General features: G+C 44.1%; 2 protein-coding genes across 3 annotated transcripts; one reads left to right on the plus strand and one right to left on the minus strand.

The window, feature by feature from the left end:
* Positions 1–1,620: 1,620 nt before the first annotated feature.
* LOC117728811 (NLR family CARD domain-containing protein 3-like) lies at positions 1,621–17,190 on the minus strand. Of its 2 annotated transcripts, XM_034529692.1 has the most exons (13): positions 17,079–17,190; positions 16,878–16,994; positions 16,107–16,223; positions 13,909–14,025; positions 12,181–12,297; positions 10,487–10,603; positions 10,014–10,092; positions 6,111–6,345; positions 4,006–5,806; positions 3,750–3,923; positions 3,336–3,509; positions 2,995–3,041; positions 1,621–2,703 (listed from the first exon to the last, which is right to left on the minus strand). In XM_034529692.1, the coding sequence occupies exons 1-13, from the start codon at positions 17,105–17,107 to the stop codon at positions 2,132–2,134; spliced, it is 3,696 nt and encodes a 1,231-aa protein (XP_034385583.1). In that variant the 5' UTR covers positions 17,108–17,190; the 3' UTR covers positions 1,621–2,131. The 2 variants fall into 2 exon arrangements, with proteins under 2 accessions (XP_034385583.1, XP_034385584.1); XM_034529693.1 differs by lacking the exon at positions 10,487–10,603.
* A 1,754-nt stretch (positions 17,191–18,944) lies between these two features.
* Positions 18,945–24,439, plus strand: atp6v0d1 (ATPase H+ transporting V0 subunit d1). Its single transcript, XM_034529768.1, has 8 exons — positions 18,945–19,141; positions 20,678–20,849; positions 21,650–21,828; positions 22,088–22,167; positions 22,352–22,429; positions 23,303–23,479; positions 23,558–23,635; positions 23,762–24,439. The coding sequence occupies exons 1-8, from the start codon at positions 19,015–19,017 to the stop codon at positions 23,921–23,923; spliced, it is 1,053 nt and encodes a 350-aa protein (XP_034385659.1). The 5' UTR covers positions 18,945–19,014; the 3' UTR covers positions 23,924–24,439.
* The last annotated feature ends 327 nt before the right edge of the window (positions 24,440–24,766 follow it).

Here is a 24,766-nt window from a genome sequence, read left to right on the forward strand (position 1 = left end):
GGAAGACGTTTGGATCTCCGCCCCGGTCTGAGGTCCAGAGCCCTCTGGAGCTGGTTTTCTTCTACATTCATCTTTGTTTCATCAGACCAGAGAATGGTTTCTCGTGGTCTGAGAGTCCTTCGGGTGCCTTTTTGGCATCTGCCATGTGCCTCTAACTGAGGAGTGGCTCTTCTGGCCACTACCAAACAGGCCTGCTTGGTGGAGTCCTGCAGGAAGGTGGTCCTTCTGGAAGGTTCCCCTCTCTGACTAAAGCCCTTCTCCCCTGATGGCTCAGGTTGGCCGGGCGGTCAACTCCAGGAAGAGTCCCGGTGGTTCCAAACGTCTTCCATTTACGGATGATGGAGGCCACATGTGCTCATTGGAACCTTGTTCTGTACCCTACAGATCTGGGCCTCCGTACAATCCGGTCTCGGAGGTCTACAGACAATCCCTTGGACTTCGTGGTTTGGTTGGACCTCATATAGACCTTCCTAATCATGTCCAATCAACTGAATGTAAGGTGTATTCATGGTGGCCTCCAACCAAGTTGTAGAAGCAGGTCAGTGGAACCAGGACTCAATGGGGTCAGGTCTCAATAATTGCACACAGAGAGACTCACAAATGCAAACACGAAGATTTACAAATGCGCACAGAACAATTTACAAATATGTTTGATTTATAAATACACACAGAAGTATTTACAAATAAATTAGACTCACAAATGCACGCAGAACGATCCACAAATACCTTCCAATGCACAAATTACGATTTATATAAATGTAAAAGAAAAACCACAAATACATTTCTGCATTTCTATGTGGATTCTTCTATTTGTTTGTGGATTTGTATGTATTCATTTGTCAATCACACTGCATTTGTTTGTGGATTGCTTCACATGTGTGTTTGGGATTTACAGACCTACCTGTAGCCAATCAGATGTCGCCCTCATCACATGCTTTTTTCACTTTGTCATTATGGGGTGTAGAATTTAGAGGAATCATTTTTAATTGAATCCATTTTGGAATAAGGCTGTAACACCACACAATGTGGAACAAGTGAAGCGCTGTGAATACTTTCCAGATGCACTGAATGTAGCAGAAGTATGTGTGCACCGCCCCCTGCTGGCCGTCAAGAGTATCGCACTGGGCAATAGTTGAAAGCCGGGTATTAAATTAAAATTCAACAAAGTGTGTGTGCGCGTGTGTGTGTGTGTGTGTGTGTATGTGTGTGTGTGTGTATGTGTAACTTCTCTCCACGTGTGTGTAAATCTACTGGAGTTTGTAAACAGATGTGATTGGCTGAGAACATCATGTGACGTGGTTTATACCTCATATAACTGGTCTGTGAGTTTCCGGCCGTAAAGGCTAGAAAAGCTGCGCCGGTTAAAATAGAAGTGCTCCGTCAAAATGTAATAATGATGAATTATCGATGGGTTATGGGTCCAGGGATACAAAGCCGTCTGGGGTCCGGAATCGAACCGCGGCCCGCCTATTAGTGACCCCTGGTTTAAAGGAACAGTGCACTATAACAGTGGTTTTGGTCACATGGAAGTTATTATCGATTATTATAGACAGCTGTTATAACTTTTATAACACTGACTGTCATTTATTGTATGAATTAAACGTCACTAATAACAAAATGTTTCAGTGTGGTTGAATCTTTAATTCACATTAGTTTTCAAATGAAATACACATTTGTGACATTAAATGTTACAGAAAAGAAAGACATTATGATAAGTTTGTTTTGAGTAAAACTATACAAACTACAGAGAACAACAACAATAAATATAACGTGTCATAATTTCTCAAATTAGCGAATAATTTTATGCACTATTTCTAACTACTGTGCCCCTGGAAACCCATATACATGCATATAAGACACACACACATGCATGTACAGTATATACACATGCATATAAGACACACACATGCATGTACAGTATATACACATGCATATAACACACACATGCACGTACATGTTCTTCTTTTTCAGTTAGATACAAAGCACATAGAGTGGAAATACATGACGAGCTCAGCAACGCAGAAGTAGCGTGAAAAACGACTCATTCTCATTGAAGGCTCCTAGAACGCGCTCTTTCAGGACTTTAGTCTTCCCCTGTTTAAGAACCGCCGCTCGACACAGGAAGACACATTTACTCTTCCATCTGCGACAGTAAAATGGAGGACGGTGAGGACTCGGACTCGAGCTCGCTCATTCGTCCGAACCCAAACGCAGGGTAGACGGGTTCGGTGAAGGTGCATTTGAAGGTGTAGAGGTGGATCTGTTTGGCCGAAGAGACAACGGAGGGGAGAAGGTAGAAGGACAGGGTGCCGGCGGGCCAGTCCAGATACACCGCGACTCGGTCAGACGACGGGACAGCGGCTACGTCTTCTGGGTGGTTGTTGTGCCAGGCCGTGTAACTGCGAGGGGAGCACAACAGACTCCAGGACCGATCGTTCCATCCAATACAGCAGTCGTCACTGTCTCCTCTCATGTTAAAGACTCTGTACGACACTCCAATGTGAGCCCTCCCTTTCCACCGGACCTCCCAGTAACAGCGCCCAGTCAGACCTTCTCTGCACAGCAGCTGTCTCCAGCTGTCGAATCTCTCCGGATGATCGGGATACGGCTGCTTCTCTTTCACCACTATCACTCGTCTGTTGTCGTCAGACAGGAAGAGGTTTCGGGCGGCCGTGTTGGGGTCCAGAGAAAGCTCACGGAAATCTAATGGAGGACATAAGACACAGAAACAGCCTTAAGGGGACGGCCCTCTAAAACCACTGATTCAGCTTCCATGTTGGTTCGATGTTGATGCCACTTGCTTCTGATTAGTAGAAATGTAACTTGTTGATTACCTTTCGACACAACCAGTCTTCATGCTAAGCTAATGCTCCTTGTTGTAGTTTTATATTTACCGTACACACATTGGAGGTCAATTTAAATCTCATCTTATTCTCGGCAAGAAAGGGAGGTTTTAGTCAACCAGATCAGTGACACTAGAAGAGTTTAACTTACACCGAAGAGGTGGTGGGTTCAGGCGAAGCTTTCCACAATGTTCAACCCTGTGGAAGAGGTAGAGAATGGTGATTCAATACAGACACTAAGTTTGGTTTCACACCTCTAGTTGGGTTCGTTTGGTTCGGGCAAAGGAAAAAAAACATGAAATTGTACAGACGGACAAGTTCAGCTTGGAAGCAGATCGAGAGCCACCTTTTTAGTCTCGGTTCGGTTATTTGGCCTCGCCTTAGCTTTTTCACCTGTCTAAATGAACCGTACTTTACAAGCAGTTCAGGTGTGAATGCACAAATGTACAACAACCATAATGTATCTCCACAATTATATAATCTATTTGTTACTTGAGTGTCTCTAGTTTCCAGCTGGGGTCATCCAGTCCAGCAGACAGTAGCGTCACTCCCGAGTCTTCAGGGTGGTTGAAGCTCAGGTCCAGCTCTCTCAGATGGGAGGGGTTGGCCTTGAGAGCTGAAGCCAGAAGAGTACAGCCTTTCTCTGTGACCTGGCAGTCGGAAAGCCTACAAAAACATAATAAAAGGGTACACCATCATTATTAATCAATAAGTACGCCTGCATTAATCAATAAGTCAGACCCTTGGAGATGTCATGATTCCTCTTATGTTTAGAGGACAAGACTTAGCAAAGGGTCAGTTGGTCCTACATCTTTGTGTTAGAGTTAAGTAATCTTGCTGAATATTGTGAATCTGAATGATGGTTATTAATCCCTTCAAATCTTAACCTATTCAGCAAAGACTGACCTGAGAACCTCCAGTCTACAGAGTGGACTCCCGAGTCCAGCTGAGAGCAGCTGTATGCCTGAATCCTGCAGGTCATTGTTACTCATGTCCAGCTCTCTCAGACTACAGTTCTTGGAGATTAAAACTGAGGCCAGAGCTTCACAGCTTTTCCACGAGAGGTTACAGCCACTCAGCCTGAAGAAGAAAATGTAGTTAGATTTTTGCCACAGAAATGATGAGCAACACATTTAATGCTTCCATGTATCAGTACACCTACAGGGCTGTTTTGGATGCTTTGGCCACTGGCAGCAGCTTCAGGAAACCCTCCTCTGAAGCTGAGAATTTCCTCAGATCAAACACGTCTAGATCCTTTTGTGATGTCAGCAGGATGAAGACGAGTGCTGACCACTGAGAGGGAGAGAGTTTGTTTTCAGGGAGACGTCCTGATCTCAGGTACTGTTGGATCTCATCCACTAGAGAACGGTCATCCAGCTCATTCAGACAGTGGAACAGATTGATGCTCTTCTCTGGAGACGGACTGTCCTTGATCTTCTTCTTGATGTACTGGACTAAAATCTTTTTGACTTTGTGTTTACTTCCTGTCGTCTTCAGCAGGCCTCGTAGGAGAGTCTGATTGGTCTTCAGTGAAAGACCCAGGAGGAAGCGGACGAACAAGTCCATATGTCCATGTGGACTCTCTAAAGCTTTGTCCACTGCCCTCTGGCAGAGGAGGCTAATGTGGTTATCTAGTTGTAATGGCGCAAGCCGTACTGAGTTGAACTGATTTCCTTTTCTCAGTGGATTGATGCCGGTGTTGATGAACGTCAGGAAGACATAAAGTGCAGCCAGGAACTCCTGAACGCTCAGATGGACAAAGCAGAATACCTTTTCCTGGCTCAGCCCACGCTCGTCTTTGAGGATCTCCGTGAATAGTCCAGAGTGTACGGAGACGGCTTCTAGGTCAATGCCAAATTCTCTCAGGTCCGCTTCATAGAAGATAAGGTTTCCTTTCTCCAGCTGCTCGAAAGCCAGTTTTCCCAGAGTGAGAATGGTCTTCTTGGTCTCTGTGTTCCAGACGGGATCGGCCGCCACACCTCCGTGATACTTTGCGTTCTGTTGTTTGGTCTGAACCACCAGGAAGTGGATGTACATCTCCGTCAAGGTCTTGGGTAGCTCTGCTCTATCTCTGAGTCTCAACACGTGGTCCAGGACTGTAGCCGTGATCCAGCAGAAGACCGGGATGTGGCACATGTTGTGGAGGCTTCGCGACGCCTCGATGTGGGAGATGAGCCTGCCGGCGTGGTCATTGTCTCTGAATCTCTTCCTGAAGTACTCCTCCTTCTGTGGGTCACTGAACCCTCTCACCTCCGTCACCATGTCAACGCATTCAGGAGGGATCTGATTGGCCGCTGCAGGTCTTGTGGTTATCCAGAGGCGAGCAAAGGGAAGCAGGTTACCTCTGATAAGGTTTGTCAGCAGCACATCCACCGAGGTGGACTCTGTAACGTCAGTCAGGACCTCGTTGTTGTGGAAGTCCAGAGGAAGTCGACACTCGTCCAGACCGTCAAAGATGAAAACAACCTGGAACTTTTCAAACCTGCAGATTCCTGCTTCTTTGGTTTCAGGAAAGTGTTGATGAAGAAGTTCCACCAAACTGTATTTTTTTGCTCTCAGCAAATTGAGCTCTCGGAAACAGAATGGAAAGACGAACTGCATATTGTTGTTGGCTTTGTCTTCAGCCCAGTCCAGGATGTACTTCTGCGTTAGGACAGTTTTCCCGATGCCGGCCACTCCCTTTGTCACCAGAGTTCTGACTGGTTCATCTCTTCCGGGTAAAGGTTTAAATATATCCTCACATCTGATTGTTCTTTCTGAACCTGCGGTTTTTTGGGACGTTGCTTCTATCTGTCTGACCTCGTGTTGCTCGTTGACCTCTCCACCCTCCGTCATGTAGAGTGTTGTGTAGATCTGATTCACAAGTGTTGGGTTTCCTGCTTTAGCAATTCCTTCAAACAAACACTGAAACTTGTCCTTCAGTTTAGACTTTAGTTTACGTTGGCAGATCGCAGCGTGAGTTTCTGAGGAAGAAACAGGTCAGATGGTCAATGGCTGTTGTAGTAAATATGTGAAATGACACCTTTTGATGAATGCATACATTCCTTAAGACTCTGGTTCTGCTAATCACAAATGACCTTAATTTGGAATAATGATGCATAATGAAAACTACTTTATTCAGGAATCCAATCCAGCATCATCAAGCTCCCATTTTGAACCACTTATTCAGACATTAAGCTAATGTAGGTTAAGATCTGGAGTTCATAGATCCAATAGAAAAAGGCCCATATTTCCAGAATCAGTATGTAATTCATAAAAACATCTTACTGCTATGCAGAGAGTCAGCCAGCTGCTTCTCCTTCATGTTCCTGAGGAAGTTCAGCGAGAGTTTCAGAATCGCGTTTCTGTTGCTGTTTCTCTGCTCTTCATCTTCATCTTCACCACCCACAACTTCATCATCTTCTTTCAGTTCCTCTAATAATTGTGGATCTTTTGGATCCAGAACCTTCTTGAGTTTCTTGAGCTCGTTCTTCACAAAAGTCACAATGTTTTCTTCAAGAAGCTGGAAGAGTAAAAAGTATTCATTTAAAATGTTCTCACAATGATGGAAACAAACATCATACCCACCTGACAGCTGAAAGCTGACTCATCTCAAAACAGTAACACAAAGACTGTTTTCATCAATAGCTTATCAAACCTTTTCCTCTGACCCATTGCTATTCTTTTGGTACCATGCAGAACTTGAAACTTAAACATAAAAAAAGGTTTAGCGTGTCATTGATCTGGTTTTGCAGCCCATGAATGAGCTTCTTCAGTTCCCTTTCATTGCTTTTACAGAGTTGTTTTTGGGCTGCAGGAGGCAGCTGTTTTCAGCTAAAGAGCTAGATATTGTAGTCTCCTGAACGCATCATCTCTCTCTTCCGGTAAGCGTATTGCATCACTTTCGGTTGCCAGCTTAGCAGCTAGCGATGGCGTCCTCCTCTCCCCCTTCTGATCTCTCTTGCTCAGAGTGTCTCATGTATAGATATTCCTCTGCCTCTCTTAATGATAACGGTACATGCAACAAGTGTAGTTCATTTACTAGGTTGGAGGCAGTTCTAAGTGGGTTAGATGCACGGCTTCGCACCATCGAAGCTCAGACGTTAGCTACAGTAGTTAGCCTGCCCCCAACCGTAGCCGGTGCGGACCAACCAGACGTAGCTTCTGCTAGTTGTTCCCTAGCAGCCCCCGAGCAGCCGGATAGCTGGGTAACTGTTCCACGGAATAATAAGTCTAAACAGAAGCTCACTGAGCACCATCAACCTCTTCACGTTTCAAACCGGTTTTCCCCACTCAGCGACGCACCCACTGAGAAACCCACTCTGGTTATAGGTAGCTCCATAGTCAGAAACGTGAAGATAGGGAAGCCATCATAGTCATATGCATCCCGGGGGCCAGAGCGGGCGACATTGAATCTTGTTTAAAACTGCTGGCTAAAGATGAGCGTAGTTACAGTAAGATTATAATACACGCCGGCGGTAATGACTCCCGACTGCGGCGGTCGGAGGTCACTAAAATTAATGTGGAATCGGTGTGTACTTATGCCAAGACAATGTCGCACACCGTAGTTTTCTCTGGCCCTCTCCCCAATCTGATCAATGATGACATGTATAGCCGCATGTTGTCATTCAACCGCTGGTTGTCCAGGTGGTGCCCAGCAAACAATGTGGGCTACATAGATAACTGGCAGACTTTCTGGGAAAAGCCTGATCTGATGAGTCGAGACGGCATTCATCCCACTTGGGATGGAGCGCGTCTCATTTCTGCGAACATGGCGAAGTTGATTAGCGGACTTAATCCATGACCCAGAGTTCAGATCAGGAAGCAGAAGCAGAGTTGTAGTCTTCCACCCTTCTCTGCACTTTCATTCGAGCAGTTGCCCACCCTTAACCTTAACTATATAGAGACTGTGTTGGCTAACTACAGACCAATCTCTAACCTTCCCTTCCTCTTTAAGATCCTTGAGAAAGTAGTCGCAAATCAGTTGTGTGACTTTCTAAATCAGAATAGTTTATTTGAGGACTTTCAGTCAGGATTTAGAAAACACCACAGAGACAGCACTGGTGAAGATTACAAATGACTAATTCCTAATTGCATCAGATAAAGGACTCCTCTCTGTACTGGTCTTGTTAGACCTTAGTGCTGATAAAGGACTCATCTCTGTACTGGTCTTGTTAGACCTTAGTGCTGATAAAGGACTGATCTCTGTACTGGTTTTGTTAGACCTTAGTGCTGATAAAGGACTCCTCTCTGTACTGGTCTTGTTAGACCTTAGTGCTGATAAAGGACTCATCTCTGTACTTGTCTTGTTAGACCTTAGTGCTGATAAAGGACTCATCTCTGTACTGGTCTTGTTAGACCTTAGTGCTGATAAAGGACTCATCTCTGTACTGGTCTTGTTAGACCTTAGTGCTGATAAAGGACTCAACTCTGTACTGGTCTTGTTAGACCTTAGTGCTGCGTTCGACACCATTGATCATGACATCCTATTACAGAGACTGGATCAGTCGATTGGCATTTCAGGTACCGCACTAAGTTGGTTTAAATCCTATTTATCAGATCGATCTCAGTTTGTATTTGTAAACGATGAAGCCTCAATGACCACCAACGTTTATCATGGAGTTCCACAAGGTTCTGTGCTTGGACCAATTTTATTTACCTTATATATGCTTCCTTTGGGCAATATTATCAGGAAACACTCCATAAACTTTCATTGCTATGCAGACGATACTCAATTATATCTATCGATCAAACCAGAGGAGACCAACCAGCTCGCTAAAATTCAAGAATGTCTTAAAGACATAAAAACATGGATGACCTGCAACTTCCTGATGTTAAACTCAGACAAAACTGAAGTTATTTTACTGGCCCTGAACACCTCAGAGATCAAGTATCTGGTGATGTGGTTTCTGTAGATGGCATTTCCCTGGCATCCAACACCACTGTAAAGAATCTCTAGTTATCTTTGACCGAGACTTGTCCTTTAACTCCCACGTTAAGCAAATCTCAAGGATTGCATTTTTTCATCTATGTAACATTTCAAAAATCAGGCACATCTTGTCTCAAAAAGATGCAGAAAAGCTGGTTCACGCATTTGTTACTTCCAGACTAGATTACTGCAACTCCTTATTATCAGGCTGCTCTAATAAGTCTCTTAAGTCCCTCCAGTTGATCCAGAATGCTGCAGCTCGTGTACTCACAAACTAAGAAAAGAGATCACATGACTCCTGTATTAGCTGCTCTGCACTGGCTCCCTGTAAAATCAAGAATCACATTTAAAATTCTTCTCCTCACCTACAAAGCCTTGATTGGTGATGCACCTTCATATCTTAAGGAGCTTGTAGTACCATATTGCCCCACTAGAGAGCTGCGCTCACTAAATGCGGGGCTACTTGTGGTTCCTAGAGTCCTAAAAAGTAGGATGGGAGCCAGAGCCTTCAGTTATTAAGCTCCTCTTTTATGGAACCAGCTTCCACTTTCAGTCCGGGAGGCAGACACAGTCACCTCATTCAAGAATAGACTTAAGACTTTCCTGTTTGATAGTGCTTATAGTTAGGGCTGAATCAGGTTTGCCCTGGTCGAGCCCCTTGATATGCTGCTATAGGCTTATAGGCTGCTGGGGGATGTTTTAGGATACACTGAGCACCTCTCTCCTCTTCTCTCTCTCCTTATGGATGAATTTACATCTTAACTCATACAAAATAAACTGAATTGAATATGTTTCTCAGAAGTTGGTGGAGACCAAAAACGGACCTAAAAGAGAGTGACTGAAAACATTTAACTCCAACTGAACGATCATGTCTCTCCGTAAATAAGCCAATTTATGCCAATAAGTTCACCACCATCTCAAAGGTGATGCTACACCAAGCTTTTGTTCACAACTTGTTCCTTTGGCCCAATTGGGTAAAAATGTATAAATCTATAAACATAAATGTTTTATGTATTATTGCATATTGTTTCCCTCAGGGCAGCCCAAATACCCTCTGTTGTTTCACAGCTGACTGGATACATCATGTCACACCTGCAGCAGATATTTTAACTGTTATGAAGTGTATCACATGAGTGAGCCGTCATAATGTGTTCTAACAGGTTTGACTGCATGAGGTTTTCCAGACTGAAGATGGCTCTGAGTGACAGACGAAGGCAGTTCAGTCGCCCCTAGTTCATCTGAAGTGTGTTTTTAAATCAAACCTCGAACACAGAGTCCAGGTTTTCATGATGCTTCAGGTCAGGACGTCCACTCAGAACCTCGGACCTCTTCCTGTGAGGCCTGTGGACCAGAACACACACACACACACACACACAAACACACACACACACACACATGCTTCTCTGAGGAATGTTGACTGAACGCCAGGTAACTTCCAGTAACCGACTACAAAGATTTCCTTGAAGTCACCTGATTGAAGAATGCAGGTGTTGTGTACCAATCCTCAAAATGTATGAAAGCAGGCTGAAAGTAGTTATTTCAGTTATTTTAAGGTAAATTAAAATGAGTGTTACATTTTTTTTTTCTATTATATATTATTATTATTATACATGTGAGCTATCACAGGTTATTTTAAGGGGAGAGACTCCATCTACAGGTGAATGGGCTAAAACATTTGAACTAGATCACCATGAAACATCAACTGAGGTAACATGCTCATGCTCTAGATTCTCACCGTGGCTCCAGAGTCGGCCCTCCGTTCTCGAAGCTGATTGGCTCCCACATGGACCCACTGCTCTTCAGGGACACACAGCTGGGTCCAGGTGGATCTGGTCTCTCCTGCTTCACGGGGCTTCAACACAACACGGACATTCAACATTCAAATTCTAGGTCATGGACTGAACTTAAAATCCACCTCACGGTCTCTTTAAAGCTGTGACACACTCTGTGTACGCTTTGATAGTTTTGTTTATTGGATTAAAATCAAAGTGGCAGAAACCAGGAACGTCTTGTTTTTTCTCCTCCCGGCCTCCAGAAGACCACTTTGCCTGGAGGAGAGCAGGATGGAGGACCTTCAGTTAGCGGTTAGCTGGAGTAGAAAACTCTACTCGCTCCAGCTGACCACTAACTGAAGGTTCATCTTCCGGAGCCTCCACCTGCTCTGCTCCCGGCAAAAGTAAAATTAAAATAAAAGCCGTCTCCTGGTGGCACTAAGTTAAAGTAAAAGCCGTCTCCTGGTGGCACTAAATTAAAATAGAAGCCGTCTCCTGGTGGCACTAAGTTAAAGTAAAAGCCGTCTCCTGGTGGCACTAAATTAAAATAGAAGCCGTCTCCTGGTGGCACTAAGTTAAAATAGAAGCCGTCTCCTGGTGGCACTAAGTTAAAACAGAAGCCGTCTCCTGGTGGCACTAAGTTAAAATAGAAGCCGTCTCCTGGTGGCACTAAGTTAAAATAGAAGCCGTCTCCTGGTGGCACTAAGTTAAAATAGAAGCCGTCTCCTGGTGGCACTAAATTAAAAATAAAAGCCGTCTCCTGGTGGCACTAAGTTAAAACAGAAGCCGTCTCCTGGTGGCACTAAGTTAAAACAGAAGCCGTCTCCTGGTGGCACTAAATTAAAATAGAAGCCGTCTCCTGGTGGCACTAAATTAAAATAGAAGCCGTCTCCTGGTGGCACTAAGTTAAAATAGAAGCCGTCTCCTGGTGGCACTAAGTTAAAATAGAAGCCGTCTCCTGGTGGCACTAAATTAAAATAGAAGCCGTCTCCTGGTGGCACTAAATTAAAACAGAAGCCGTCTCCTGGTGGCACTAAATTAAAATAGAAGTCGTCTCCTGGTGGCACTAAATTAAAAATAAAAGCCGTCTCCTGGTGGCACTAAGTTAAAATAGAAGCCGTCTCCTGGTGGCACTAAATTAAAATAGAAGCCGTCTCCTGGTGGCACTAAATTAAAATAAAGCCGTCTCCTGGTGGCACTAAATTAAAATAGAAGCCGTCTCCTGGTGGCACTAAGTTAAAATAGAAGCCGTCTCCTGGTGGCACTAAATTAAAATAAAGCCGTCTCCTGGTGGCACTAAATTAAAATAGAAGCCGTCTCCTGGTGGCACTAAATTAAAATAAAGCCGTCTCCTGGTGGCACTAAATTAAAATAGAAGCCGTCTCCTGGTGGCACTAAATTAAAATAGAAGCCGTCTCCTGGTGGCACTAAATTAAAATAGAAGCCGTCTCCTGGTGGCACTAAATTAAAATAGAAGCCGTCTCCTGGTGGCACTAAATTAAAGTAAAAGTCGTTTTCTGGTTTCTGCCACTTTGGATTTACTCTAATAAACAAACATGAACTGCCCTCGGAGCAGCTCGACTTCTTCCTCCTCATTTCTATTGTTTTGAACAGATCTTATATGATGTAATAACATATTTGTGCTTCAAATTCTCACCGTGGCTCCAGAGTCGGCCCTCCGTTCTCGAAGCTGATTGGCTCCCACATGGACCCACTGCTCTTCAGGGACACACAGCTGGGTCCAGGTGGATCTGGTCTCTCCTGCTTCACGGGGCTTCAACACAACACGGACATTCAACATTCAAATTCTAGGTCATGGACTGAACTTAAAATCCACCTCACGGTCTCTTTAAAGCTGTGACACACTCTGTGTACGCTTTGATAGTTTTGTTTATTGGATTAAAATCAAAGTGGCAGAAACCAGGAACGTCTTGTTTTTTCTCCTCCTGGCCTCCAGAAGACCACTTTGCCTGGAGGAGAGCAGGATGGAGGACCTTCAGTTAGCGGTTAGCTGGAGTAGAAAACTCTACTCGCTCCAGCTGACCACTAACTGAAGGTTCATCTTCCGGAGCCTCCACCTGCTCTGCTCCCGGCAAAAGTAAAATTAAAATAGAAGCCGTCTCCTGGTGGCACTAAGTTAAAATAGAAGCCGTCTCCTGGTGGCACTAAATTAAAATAGAAGTCGTCTCCTGGTGGCACTAAATTAAAAATAAAAGCCGTCTCCTGGTGGCACTAAATTAAAATAGAAGCCGTCTCCTGGTGGCACTAAGTTAAAATAGAAGCCGTCTCCTGGTGGCACTAAGTTAAAATAGAAGCCGTCTCCTGGTGGCACTAAGTTAAAACAGAAGCCGTCTCCTGGTGGCACTAAGTTAAAATAGAAGCCGTCTCCTGGTGGCACTAAGTTAAAATAGAAGCCGTCTCCTGGTGGCACTAAGTTAAAATAGAAGCCGTCTCCTGGTGGCACTAAATTAAAAATAAAAGCCGTCTCCTGGTGGCACTAAGTTAAAACAGAAGCCGTCTCCTGGTGGCACTAAGTTAAAACAGAAGCCGTCTCCTGGTGGCACTAAATTAAAATAGAAGCCGTCTCCTGGTGGCACTAAATTAAAATAGAAGCCGTCTCCTGGTGGCACTAAGTTAAAATAGAAGCCGTCTCCTGGTGGCACTAAGTTAAAATAGAAGCCGTCTCCTGGTGGCACTAAATTAAAATAGAAGCCGTCTCCTGGTGGCACTAAATTAAAACAGAAGCCGTCTCCTGGTGGCACTAAATTAAAATAGAAGTCGTCTCCTGGTGGCACTAAATTAAAAATAAAAGCCGTCTCCTGGTGGCACTAAGTTAAAATAGAAGCCGTCTCCTGGTGGCACTAAATTAAAATAGAAGCCGTCTCCTGGTGGCACTAAATTAAAATAAAGCCGTCTCCTGGTGGCACTAAATTAAAATAGAAGCCGTCTCCTGGTGGCACTAAGTTAAAATAGAAGCCGTCTCCTGGTGGCACTAAATTAAAATAAAGCCGTCTCCTGGTGGCACTAAATTAAAATAGAAGCCGTCTCCTGGTGGCACTAAATTAAAATAAAGCCGTCTCCTGGTGGCACTAAATTAAAATAGAAGCCGTCTCCTGGTGGCACTAAATTAAAATAGAAGCCGTCTCCTGGTGGCACTAAATTAAAATAGAAGCCGTCTCCTGGTGGCACTAAATTAAAATAGAAGCCGTCTCCTGGTGGCACTAAATTAAAGTAAAAGTCGTTTTCTGGTTTCTGCCACTTTGGATTTACTCTAATAAACAAACATGAACTGCCCTCGGAGCAGCTCGACTTCTTCCTCCTCATTTCTATTGTTTTGAACAGATCTTATATGATGTAATAACATATTTGTGCTTCAAATTCTCACCGTGGCTCCAGAGTCGGCCCTCCGTTCTCGAAGCTGATTGGCTCCCACATGGACCCACTGCTCTTCAGGGACACACAGCTGGGTCCAGGTGGATCTGGTCTCTCCTGCTTCACGGGGCTTCAACACAACACGGACATTCAACATTCAAATTCTAGGTCATGGACTGAACTTAAAATCCACCTCACGGTCTCTTTAAAGCTGTGACACACTCTGTGTACGCTTTGATAGTTTTGTTTATTGGATTAAAATCAAAGTGGCAGAAACCAGGAACGTCTTGTTTTTTCTCCTCCTGGCCTCCAGAAGACCACTTTGCCTGGAGGAGAGCAGGATGGAGGACCTTCAGTTAGCGGTTAGCTGGAGTAGAAAACTCTACTCGCTCCAGCTGACCACTAACTGAAGGTTCATCTTCCGGAGCCTCCACCTGCTCTGCTCCCGGCAAAAGTAAAATTAAAATAGAAGCCGTCTCCTGGTGGCACTAAGTTAAAATAGAAGCCGTCTCCTGGTGGCACTAAATTAAAATAGAAGTCGTCTCCTGGTGGCACTAAATTAAAAATAAAAGCCGTCTCCTGGTGGCACTAAATTAAAATAGAAGCCGTCTCCTGGTGGCACTAAGTTAAAACAGAAGCCGTCTCCTGGTGGCACTAAGTTAAAACAGAAGCCGTCTCCTGGTGGCACTAAGTTAAAATAGAAGCCGTCTCCTGGTGGCACTAAGTTAAAATAGAAGCCGTCTCCTGGTGGCACTAAGTTAAAATAGAAGCCGTCTCCTGGTGGCACTAAATTAAAATAGAAGCCGTCTCCTGGTGGCACTAAATTAAAATAGAAGTCGTCTCCTGGTGGCACTAAATTAAAATAGAAGTCGTCTCCTGGTGGCACTAAGTTAAAATAGAAGCCGTCTCCTGGTGGCACTAAATTAAAAATAAAAGCCGTCTCCTGGTGGCACTAAGTTAAAACAGAAGCCGTCTCCTGGTGGCACTAAATTAAAAATAAAAGCCGTCTCCTGGTGGCACTAAGTTAAAACAGAAGCCGTCTCCTGGTGGCACTAAATTAAAAATAAAAGCCGTCTCCTGGTGGCACTAAATTAAAATAGAAGCCGTCTCCTGGTGGCACTAAGTTAAAATAGAAGCCGTCTCCTGGTGGCACTAAATTAAAATAAAAGCCGTCTCCTGGTGGCACTAAATTAAAATAAAGCCGTCTCCTGGTGGCACTAAATTAAAATAGAAGCCGTCTCCTGGTGGCACTAAATTAAAAATAAAAGCCGTCTCCTGGTGGCACTAAGTTAAAATAGAAGCCGTCTCCTGGTGGCACTAAATTAAAAATAAAAGCCGTCTCCTGGTGGCACTAAGTTAAAACAGAAGCCGTCTCCTGGTGGCACTAAATTAAAAATAAAAGCCGTCTCCTGGTGGCACTAAATTAAAAATAAAAGCCGTCTCCTGGTGGCACTAAATTAAAATAGAAGCCGTCTCCTGGTGGCACTAAGTTAAAATAGAAGCCGTCTCCTGGTGGCACTAAATTAAAATAAAAGCCGTCTCCTGGTGGCACTAAATTAAAATAAAGCCGTCTCCTGGTGGCACTAAATTAAAATAGAAGCCGTCTCCTGGTGGCACTAAATTAAAAATAAAAGCCGTCTCCTGGTGGCACTAAGTTAAAATAGAAGCCGTCTCCTGGTGGCACTAAATTAAAAATAAAAGCCGTCTCCTGGTGGCACTAAGTTAAAACAGAAGCCGTCTCCTGGTGGCACTAAATTAAAAATAGAAGCCGTCTCCTGGTGGCACTAAGTTAAAATAGAAGCCGTCTCCTGGTGGCACTAAGTTAAAACAGAAGCCGTCTCCTGGTGGCACTAAGTTAAAATAGAAGCCGTCTCCTGGTGGCACTAAATTAAAATAAAAGCCGTCTCCTGGTGGCACTAAATTAAAATAAAGCCGTCTCCTGGTGGCACTAAATTAAAATAGAAGCCGTCTCCTGGTGGCACTAAGTTAAAATAGAAGCCGTCTCCTGGTGGCACTAAATTAAAATAGAAGCCGTCTCCTGGTGGCACTAAATTAAAGTAAAAGTCGTTTTCTGGTTTCTGCCACTTTGGATTTACTCTAATAAACAAACATGAACTGCCCTCGGAGCAGCTCGACTTCTTCCTCCTCATTTCTATTGTTTTGAACAGATCTTATATGATGTAATAACATATTTGTGCTTCAAATTCTCACCGTGGCTCCAGAGTCGGCCCTCCGTTCTCGAAGCTGATTGGCTCCCACATGGACCCACTGCTCTTCAGGGACACACAGCTGGGTCCAGGTGGATCTGGTCTCTCCTGCTTCACGGGGCTTCAACACAACACGGACATTCAACATTCAAATTCTAGGTCATGGACTGAACTTAAAATCCACCTCACGGTCTCTTTAAAGCTGTGACACACTCTGTGTACGCTTTGATAGTTTTGTTTATTGGATTAAAATCAAAGTGGCAGAAACCAGGAACGTCTTGTTTTTTCTCCTCCTGGCCTCCAGAAGACCACTTTGCCTGGAGGAGAGCAGGATGGAGGACCTTCAGTTAGCGGTTAGCTGGAGTAGAAAACTCTACTCGCTCCAGCTGACCACTAACTGAAGGTTCATCTTCCGGAGCCTCCACCTGCTCTGCTCCCGGCAAAAGTAAAATTAAAATAGAAGCCGTCTCCTGGTGGCACTAAGTTAAAATAGAAGCCGTCTCCTGGTGGCACTAAGTTAAAATAGAAGCCGTCTCCTGGTGGCACTAAATTAAAATAAAAGCCGTCTCCTGGTGGCACTAAGTTAAAATAGAAGCCGTCTCCTGGTGGCACTAAATTAAAGTAAAAGTCGTTTTCTGGTTTCTGCCACTTTGGATTTACTCTAATAAACAAACATGAACTGCCCTCGGAGCAGCTCGACTTCTTCCTCCTCATTTCTATTGTTTTGAACAGATCTTATATGATGTAATAACATATTTGTGCTTCAAATTCTCACCGTGGCTCCAGAGTCGGCCCTCCGTTCTCGAAGCTGATTGGCTCCCACATGGACCCACTGCTCTTCAGGGACACACAGCTGGGTCCAGGTGGATCTGGTCTCTCCTGCTTCACGGGGCTTCAACACAACACGGAGAGAACAAGTGGATTTCAGAGCTCCGAGAAGACCAACGGTGGTAAACAGAGAGGAAGTCGATCTCACCTCTCGTCTTCCTCCTCAGACATGTTCATGTTTCGGAGTAACTCCTTCAGGAAGTCCTTTAACCCTCCAGGGGACGATCGCCACGAGAACGCCTCAATATTCACGTTTGGGGGTTAAGATTCTTACCGGCCGCACTCACACTGAAGAAAAGACTCTCTGAGGCTGTGTGTGTGTGTGTGTGTGTGTGTGTGTGTGTGTGTGTGTGTGTGTGTGTGTGTGTGGGTGTGTGTGTGTGTGGGTGTGTCCTCTTTCCTTTATCAAAACATTCATTTACCGGTCCAACCTGTTCGTTGAGGCTAAATGTGTCCCGGGCATGGATGATGAACCTGACCCAGATTAGAATAGATTTTACTTTATGTAAGTAGGGACATTTCTTGACGCAGCAGCAAAACATTTTTTTTTACAAACATACAATAAAATAAAAAATAAAATAGCAGGACATATTACATTTAAGAATTTAAATAATAAAGGAAATAAAAATTGACAAAAAATAAATTTAAAAAATGAAAGTGTAAAAATGAAAGTGTATACAGTGTCTCTAAAGTATATAAAGTGACAGCGGTGGAACGTTGACTGATGATCAGTTTGAGGAGGATCTAGAATGTTCTCCTGAATCAGGAATGTTCTCCTGAATCAGGAATGTTCTCTTATAGAAATACTTTGTTACTGTACTTAAGTCGTTTTTGGGGATATTTACTTTACTTTACTATTCATGTTTCTGTTGACTTTCACTTTTACTTCGCTACATTTCAAAAAGAAAACTGATACTTTGACTCTGATACATTTCCCCTGAAACCTTTGTTACTCGCTACAAAAACAAATCTATCTTCAGAAAACAAATCATGAGACCAACGTTGGGGACTGTGGTGGAACACAGACTCCAACAAGCAGGTGGATTCAGTGGTGCTAGCTTGAAGTTACAACATTGGTTAAGCACGTTATTGGGCAATTCCAAAGCCGCGTTCATTTGATTCCCAGTGATGCCCAGGATGCTAACTTAGCTAGCGGCTACATGAGTAGGTGACCGATTTCATGATGGAAGCAGAAATGGAAGCACCTGCTACTCCCGCAACAAACGATGGTGGTAACGAAGACCAACACCGGATTGGAGTATATCACTGGTGGGGGAGGGGTGGAGACATGTGTCTGATCTTCTAATGTAGCTAAACATGGTGTATGTTAGGCTAACGTTCACTAGCTACACATGGTGTATGTTAGGCTAACGTTCGCTAGAAGTTCATAGTAGATGCAAAAGTATACGCATGTACAATATATTATGATGAACATTAATGCTCCTGGATGGCTCACCGCCAACCCAATTATGTTCAGCAGCTCTTTGTCATGATGGTGCCACAGCACTTAAAAGAATAAACTTCATAATGTTGACCCTTTGCTTTTTTATTAACAGCATGTACTTGTACATTTACTTTCAATACTTAAGTACATTTAATATCAGAACATTTCTTTTGAGACTTAAGTACAGTAATTATCAGATACTTTAATACGTTTACTCAAGTAGTATTCTCAGAGGTGACTTTTACTTTTACTGGAGTCATTTTCCTGTAAGGTATCTTTACTTTTACTCAAGTATTACTTTTGGGTACTTTATACACCACTGCATGTATGTTTATGATGGTACACACACACACACACATATATATATATTTATTTAAATATACGTATATATATGTATATGATTGCATATAGGTATATATATTTATATATACATGTATACAATCATATACATATATACGTATATTTAAATATATATGTATGTGTTTGTGTTCTAGTAATAAAAGACTGGCTAAGAAGTGGCTAAAATGCAAACTGTGCAATCCTCACACGCACGCACGAGCAGACGCCAGGTCAGATGACGGTCACGTGCTCCAGTCAGCTGACCCTAACGCTCGACAGACGGATCTGACGGTCAGCCAGGATGCCTTTCTCCGAGCTCTATTTCAACGTTGATAACGGCTACCTGGAGGGGCTGGTCCGGGGGTTCAAGGCCGGAATACTGTCCCAGGCGGATTACTTAAACCTGGTGCAGTGCGAGACTCTGGAAGGTGAGTTGAAACAGAGGGCAGCTAACGGCTAACTCGAGCTAACCCAAGCTGTCAGTCTGAGAACTAGCTAGCTAGCTAGCTAGCTAGCTCGATAACGTCGCTTTAAATCCCACCAGTCATCGTCACCGCTATTGTCTCCTGCTATTGTCTCCTGCTATTGTCTCCCGCTATTGTCTGCGAGCTGCACGGCTACACGAAACGACTACATGTCAAACAACGAGCGAGATCCGTTTCGTTTTAAAGCTCGACATCCTCTAAATCTTAGCTAGGTACAGCTAACGAACCGGTGTTACGGTGTAACAGGCGACCGTGTTAACCGGCGACTGGAAGAGAACACGGAAGCTAGCCGTGCTCGTGAATGCCGCGTTGTGTATATTGTTACATCATATACACGATGTATATGAGCAGGGGTTGACACTGTATTGAAAAACTAATATTATTATTTTCTTTTTTTAATTGTCGTAACCAAGAAAACGACGTTCATTCGGCTGGAAGTCTCCGGTTAACACGGTCGCCTGATAGACCGTAACACCGGCTCAAATGTAACTGGCCTTTTTCAAGGGGAAGCGAAATTATTATTATTTAAACTATTGCATTAAATATTGCAGTAGCGCCGGCACTCACCAGTTTATTATGGTACTTAATTATTGTATAAATTATGGTACTTGCATATAGTGTTAAGTCGAAGTACACGAGTACCAGCATCAAAGGTAAAAGTACCAATTATGCACAATGGCACACTTCAGAATCATATATCATTAGATTATACTTATTAAAATGCTTTAAAGTGTTCATCACTTCCATGTTGCAGCTGGTAAAGGGATATTTATGTACTTTATATTCTGCTCGGTAGATTAACCTCTAATGTATTCGCTAGGTTTATGTGTTTTTTCAATGTAGTGAAACTATAAAGTAGAAAACAATGTAAATACACGTGTGGCAGACTTGTACAGTTATTAAATAAACGTACCTGGCTGCGTTCCACCACCGCAATACTTTGGACTATTTTCCAAACAATATTCATAAAGGAATTTTCAACTTTTCGGCTTCATTTATTACCGTACAGCGTAACAATTTAAATAATAAGATTAATCACAACGGACGTCCTCTTTGAGTTCTGCTTCTCTCAAAGTGACATCAAGTATTTAAAGTGTTAAGTCAGTATTTGTCTTGTTCTCAGGCTCCCTTCAGGTTTTTGCTCCTGTAAAAAAAAGAGAATTATATTTTTAAAACACACAAATAAAAATTAGAAGATATTCAGCGTACGACAATACAAGAAAAAGTATTAAAAATGTAAAGTATCAAACAGTGGTGATACGAATGAATACTCTGCACTATAGATGTATAATATCAGATAGATATGTAAACAGGAAGTAGAATAAAGGTAAAGTGTACCAGTGATGAGCTCAAGGGTTCAGCAGTCATGTGACCTGCAGGGTTTTATAGTATTATTGTAGTTCTCGTGCAGACAGCTGTGGGTGGAGAAGTCATTATACCCCCCCCCCCCCCCCCCCCCCCCCCCCCCTCCACCTACAGATCTGAAGCTCCACCTGCAGAGCACCGACTATGGCAGCTTCCTGGCCAACGAGGCGTCTCCACTCACCGTCTCCGTCATCGACGACAAGCTGAAGGAGAAGATGGTGGTGGAGTTCCGCCACATGAGGAACCAGTCGTACGAGCCGCTGGCCAGCTTCATGGACTTCATCACGTAAGGAACGCGGCTCCTCGAGCCTCCAAAACATTCTCTCGTGGCGATTTTTAAAGAGGCGCAGCGAATGTGTATTCTCATATTTTATTCAGTTGTGAGCTGCTCCAACTCGTCATTTACCTGAGTGACGTTTTGCACGAGGACTTCAAGGTGTTATTGTCTTCTGCTCCATTGCATCTTGTTAAATAATGTCCTGCACGTTGAATACATTTCCCCCAAAATTCAGCCCGAGGGGATGGACACACGGCGTTCCTACACAACAACCTGAGACCGCCGATGTGGACGAATTAAAGTCGTTACTGACGACGGCTTTATGAAACATGCACGTTCCCAGTTGGTTTTTAGTTTTATAATCCATAAGAATGATTATTCAGTCACCTTTTTTATTTTCTTTGTTATCTTGTGCTACTACACCTGCAAGCAGAAACTCAGTGCTGCATTCAAGTGTGCTCCGACATCTGAGAACTGTTGCTGTAAAGAAAGTTCTGACGTTGGAGAAATAAATAAAAAAGAAGACGTAAGCAAACGTAAACGCCGTTTAATGGTTTGTGTCTCGGGTTGAAATAAATGCCGATGTCCAGTTGTCCTTGAGTGTCCTTGAATGCACCAGCAGGGACACTTTTCCAAGTGGTTCCTGCCTGTGAATCCATTACAATGACACTGAAATAAAAGGTGACGACGGGTTTCGTAGTGATAAAAGCTCACATTGTGATTAAAAGTGTTACTAAAATGTACCGGATGTAACTGTTTATTTAAGTTTAAAGCGTGTCTGAGCGTCTCCGCCCGCCTCGTGTCTCCAGCTACAGCTACATGATCGACAACGTCATCCTGCTGATCACCGGCACCCTGCACCAGCGGGCCATCGCCGAGCTGGTGCCCAAGTGCCACCCGCTGGGCAGCTTCGAGCAGATGGAGGCGGTGAACATCGCCCAGACCCCCGCCGAGCTTTACAACGCCATCCTGGTGGACACGCCCCTGGGTGTGTAACCCCCGTTTAAAGGGGCGGGTCCGTCCGCCCGCGCTGATGTTTTTAATCAAAACGGAGGTGCTCTTTTAGACGCTTGGAAATATCTAAAAAGGGTTTGAAGCTTATGTTTAAAAAAAAAAAAAAAAGATCTGTTTCTGTGAGTCTGGTGACTTGAGCACGTGAGCTGTGTGGGTTGTAATACCTCCTGCAGGACAGCAGGGGGAGCCAGAGACGTCCCGTTTCTAAACGTGAATCTTTCTTCTCTTTCCAGCTGCGTTCTTCCAGGACTGCATATCTGAGCAGGACTTGGACGAGATGAACATCGAAATCATTCGTAACACACTTTACAAGGTAAAGCGCCTCATAGTTCTGATCGTACTTATTCATGGGAGTGCTTAAAGAAAGAGGAGAACAGGCAGAACATTTACAATTATTAGAGATCTAAAGATAAAAGATTGAAATTATGTTGGTGATTATTGACAGTTTTGACGCTATGAATAAAGATCCATTTAACTGAGCTGCTGTCTCCTCTCAGGCGTACCTGGAGGCGTTCTACAAGTTCTGCTCCAACCTCGGAGGAACCACGGCCGACACCATGTGTCCCATTCTGGAGGTAATCCATAAAAGATGATCACTTGGCTGCAAATGCATTTTAAAGATTTTAGAACTTTATTTATTCGCTACATACAAGAATATTAGAGCGATGTTGGTTTATTCCGTGAAAACAATAAGTAACAAGAGTATTAAAAAAGGAAAAATTTGAATTTCTTTAATAATTTCTTTGACAAAAATGGTCAAACACCGAAAATCTCTATATTCAACATTTGGGTGAAGTGTCCACGAGTGTTGACGGCTCCACCTGCTGGTTGTATTGAGATCCAACTACTTCCATCCTCCTCCTCTCTCTCTCCTCCTCTGCTCTCTCCTCTCCTCTCTCCTCTCTCCTGTCCTCTCTCCTACCTCCTCTCCTCTCCTCTCCTCTGCTCTCTCCTCTCCTCTCCTCTGCTCTCTCCTCTCCTCTGTCCTCTCTCCTACCTCCTCTCCTCTCCTCTCCTCTCCTCTGCTCTCTCCTCTCTCCTCCTCTGCTCTCTCCTCTCCTCTCCTCTCTCCTCTCTCCTTTCCTCTCCTCTGTCCTCTCTCCTACCTCCTCTCCTCTCCTCTCCTCTCCTCTGCTCTCTCCTCTCCTCTCCTCTCCTCTGCTCTCCTCTCCTCTCCTCTGCTCTCTCCTCTCCTCTCCTCTCCTCTGTCCTCTCTCCTACCTCCTCTCCTCCTCTCCTACCTCCTCTCTCCTCTCTGAATCGTGGTCACATGACTGCTGGTCTCACTTATATCACAATCTTAAGCTTAAAACTTCTGTTGCTTTTTCCGATGGAAGAGTTGGTCACGCGATGTGTTCGAGGACCGTGGGAAAGATGAAACTCTGACGATAATTAAGGGTTCTGGGGTTCAGAGGGTTAACCTGCACTTCCTCCCGTCTCCGCTGCAGTTCGAGGCCGACAGGAGAGCCTTCATCATCACCATCAACTCGTTCGGCACCGAGCTGTCCAAGGAGGACCGCGCCAAGCTCTTCCCCCACTGCGGCAAGCTTTACCCAGAAGGCCTCGCTCAGCTGGCGCGGGCCGACGACTACGAGCAGGTCAAGATCGTCGCCGACTTCTACCCGGTGAGTTCAGAGCCCGCTGACGGACTTCCTCCATCACATCTCACGACATCACTCACTGTCCCGGTATTCTGTCTGCAGGAGTACAAGCTGCTGTTTGAGGGAGCCGGCAGCAACCCGGGAGACAAAACCCTGGAGGACCGTTTCTTTGAGCACGAGGTGACACACACACACACACACAAGCTATATTGTATAAATTAATTGCAATAAGCAAATGGAGTGCGGCGTTGTGGTGTTTGCCCCCTCCTCCTCCTCTTCATCCTCCTCTTCCTCCTCCTCCTGCAGGTGAAGCTGAACAAGCTGTCCTTCCTCAACCAGTTCCACTTCAGCGTCTTCTACGCGTACGTGAAGCTGAAGGAGCAGGAGTGCAGGAACATCGTGTGGATCGCCGAGTGCATCGCCCAGCGGCACCGCGCCAAGATCGACAACTACATCCCCATCTTCTGAGCCTCCTCCTCCTCCTCCTCCTCCCGTCGTCATTTCATTCGTGGTCAACGTTCTGACGGTTCGATGCTGCACCTTCTGCGTTCTTCACTCTCGGGCGTTGATTGATTTTTGAGTTGCGTTCAGGCTCTTTAAGAAAACACAGTTTTTCAGATGTCGCTGCTCGTTCCAATTTCGCTTTGACTTCCAAACGCTCCGATGGTCTAAACTCTGACGCTCGCTGCTGTTGTTGTTGTTGTTGTTGTGTTTACGGCGCGTCTTGTTTACACGTCGGCTGACAAAACACAAGAATTTGCAAATTTACTTGCAAATCTACACTTTTATTTATTTTACTCCCGGTGCAGCAAACTACCGCCATCTTGTTATTTTGAGATCATGTCAATCTTAAAGCTGCCGGACGACTTTTCTTCTTCTTTATTTTTTTTGGGGAGAGATTTATCGCCGACGAGACTCAGTAAAAAAATATATTAAAAAATTGCCCAAAATAATAAACCGCAGAACTTCAGCCATGAAAACATTCCTCTGCTCTTCAGGTGTATTTATTTCTGTTTCCTCCGGTTTGTCAGCATGTGCTCATTACTGCCCCTCCCCCCTCCAAGTTTATGTAAATGAGGTGAAATCTTGTGAGTAAACGACTAAATGTTTAAACTATACAAAGATATATAGATATTTAAAGATGAATATGATTTTGTTTTCTCATGCTGTAAAAAAATGAAGAAATATTTGATTAGTTTTTCTGTTTCTTACTCGTGGGACGTGTTCTGTAAACGTGAAAACAAATAAACAGACTAAACAAACAAAAGGCTTCTTTCATTCATGAGATGTTTTGATTATAAGTTTTAGTTC

The sequence above is a fragment of the Cyclopterus lumpus genome, chromosome 3 (genome assembly GCF_009769545.1).
Source record: "Cyclopterus lumpus isolate fCycLum1 chromosome 3, fCycLum1.pri, whole genome shotgun sequence".
NCBI lineage: Eukaryota > Metazoa > Chordata > Actinopteri > Perciformes > Cyclopteridae > Cyclopterus > Cyclopterus lumpus.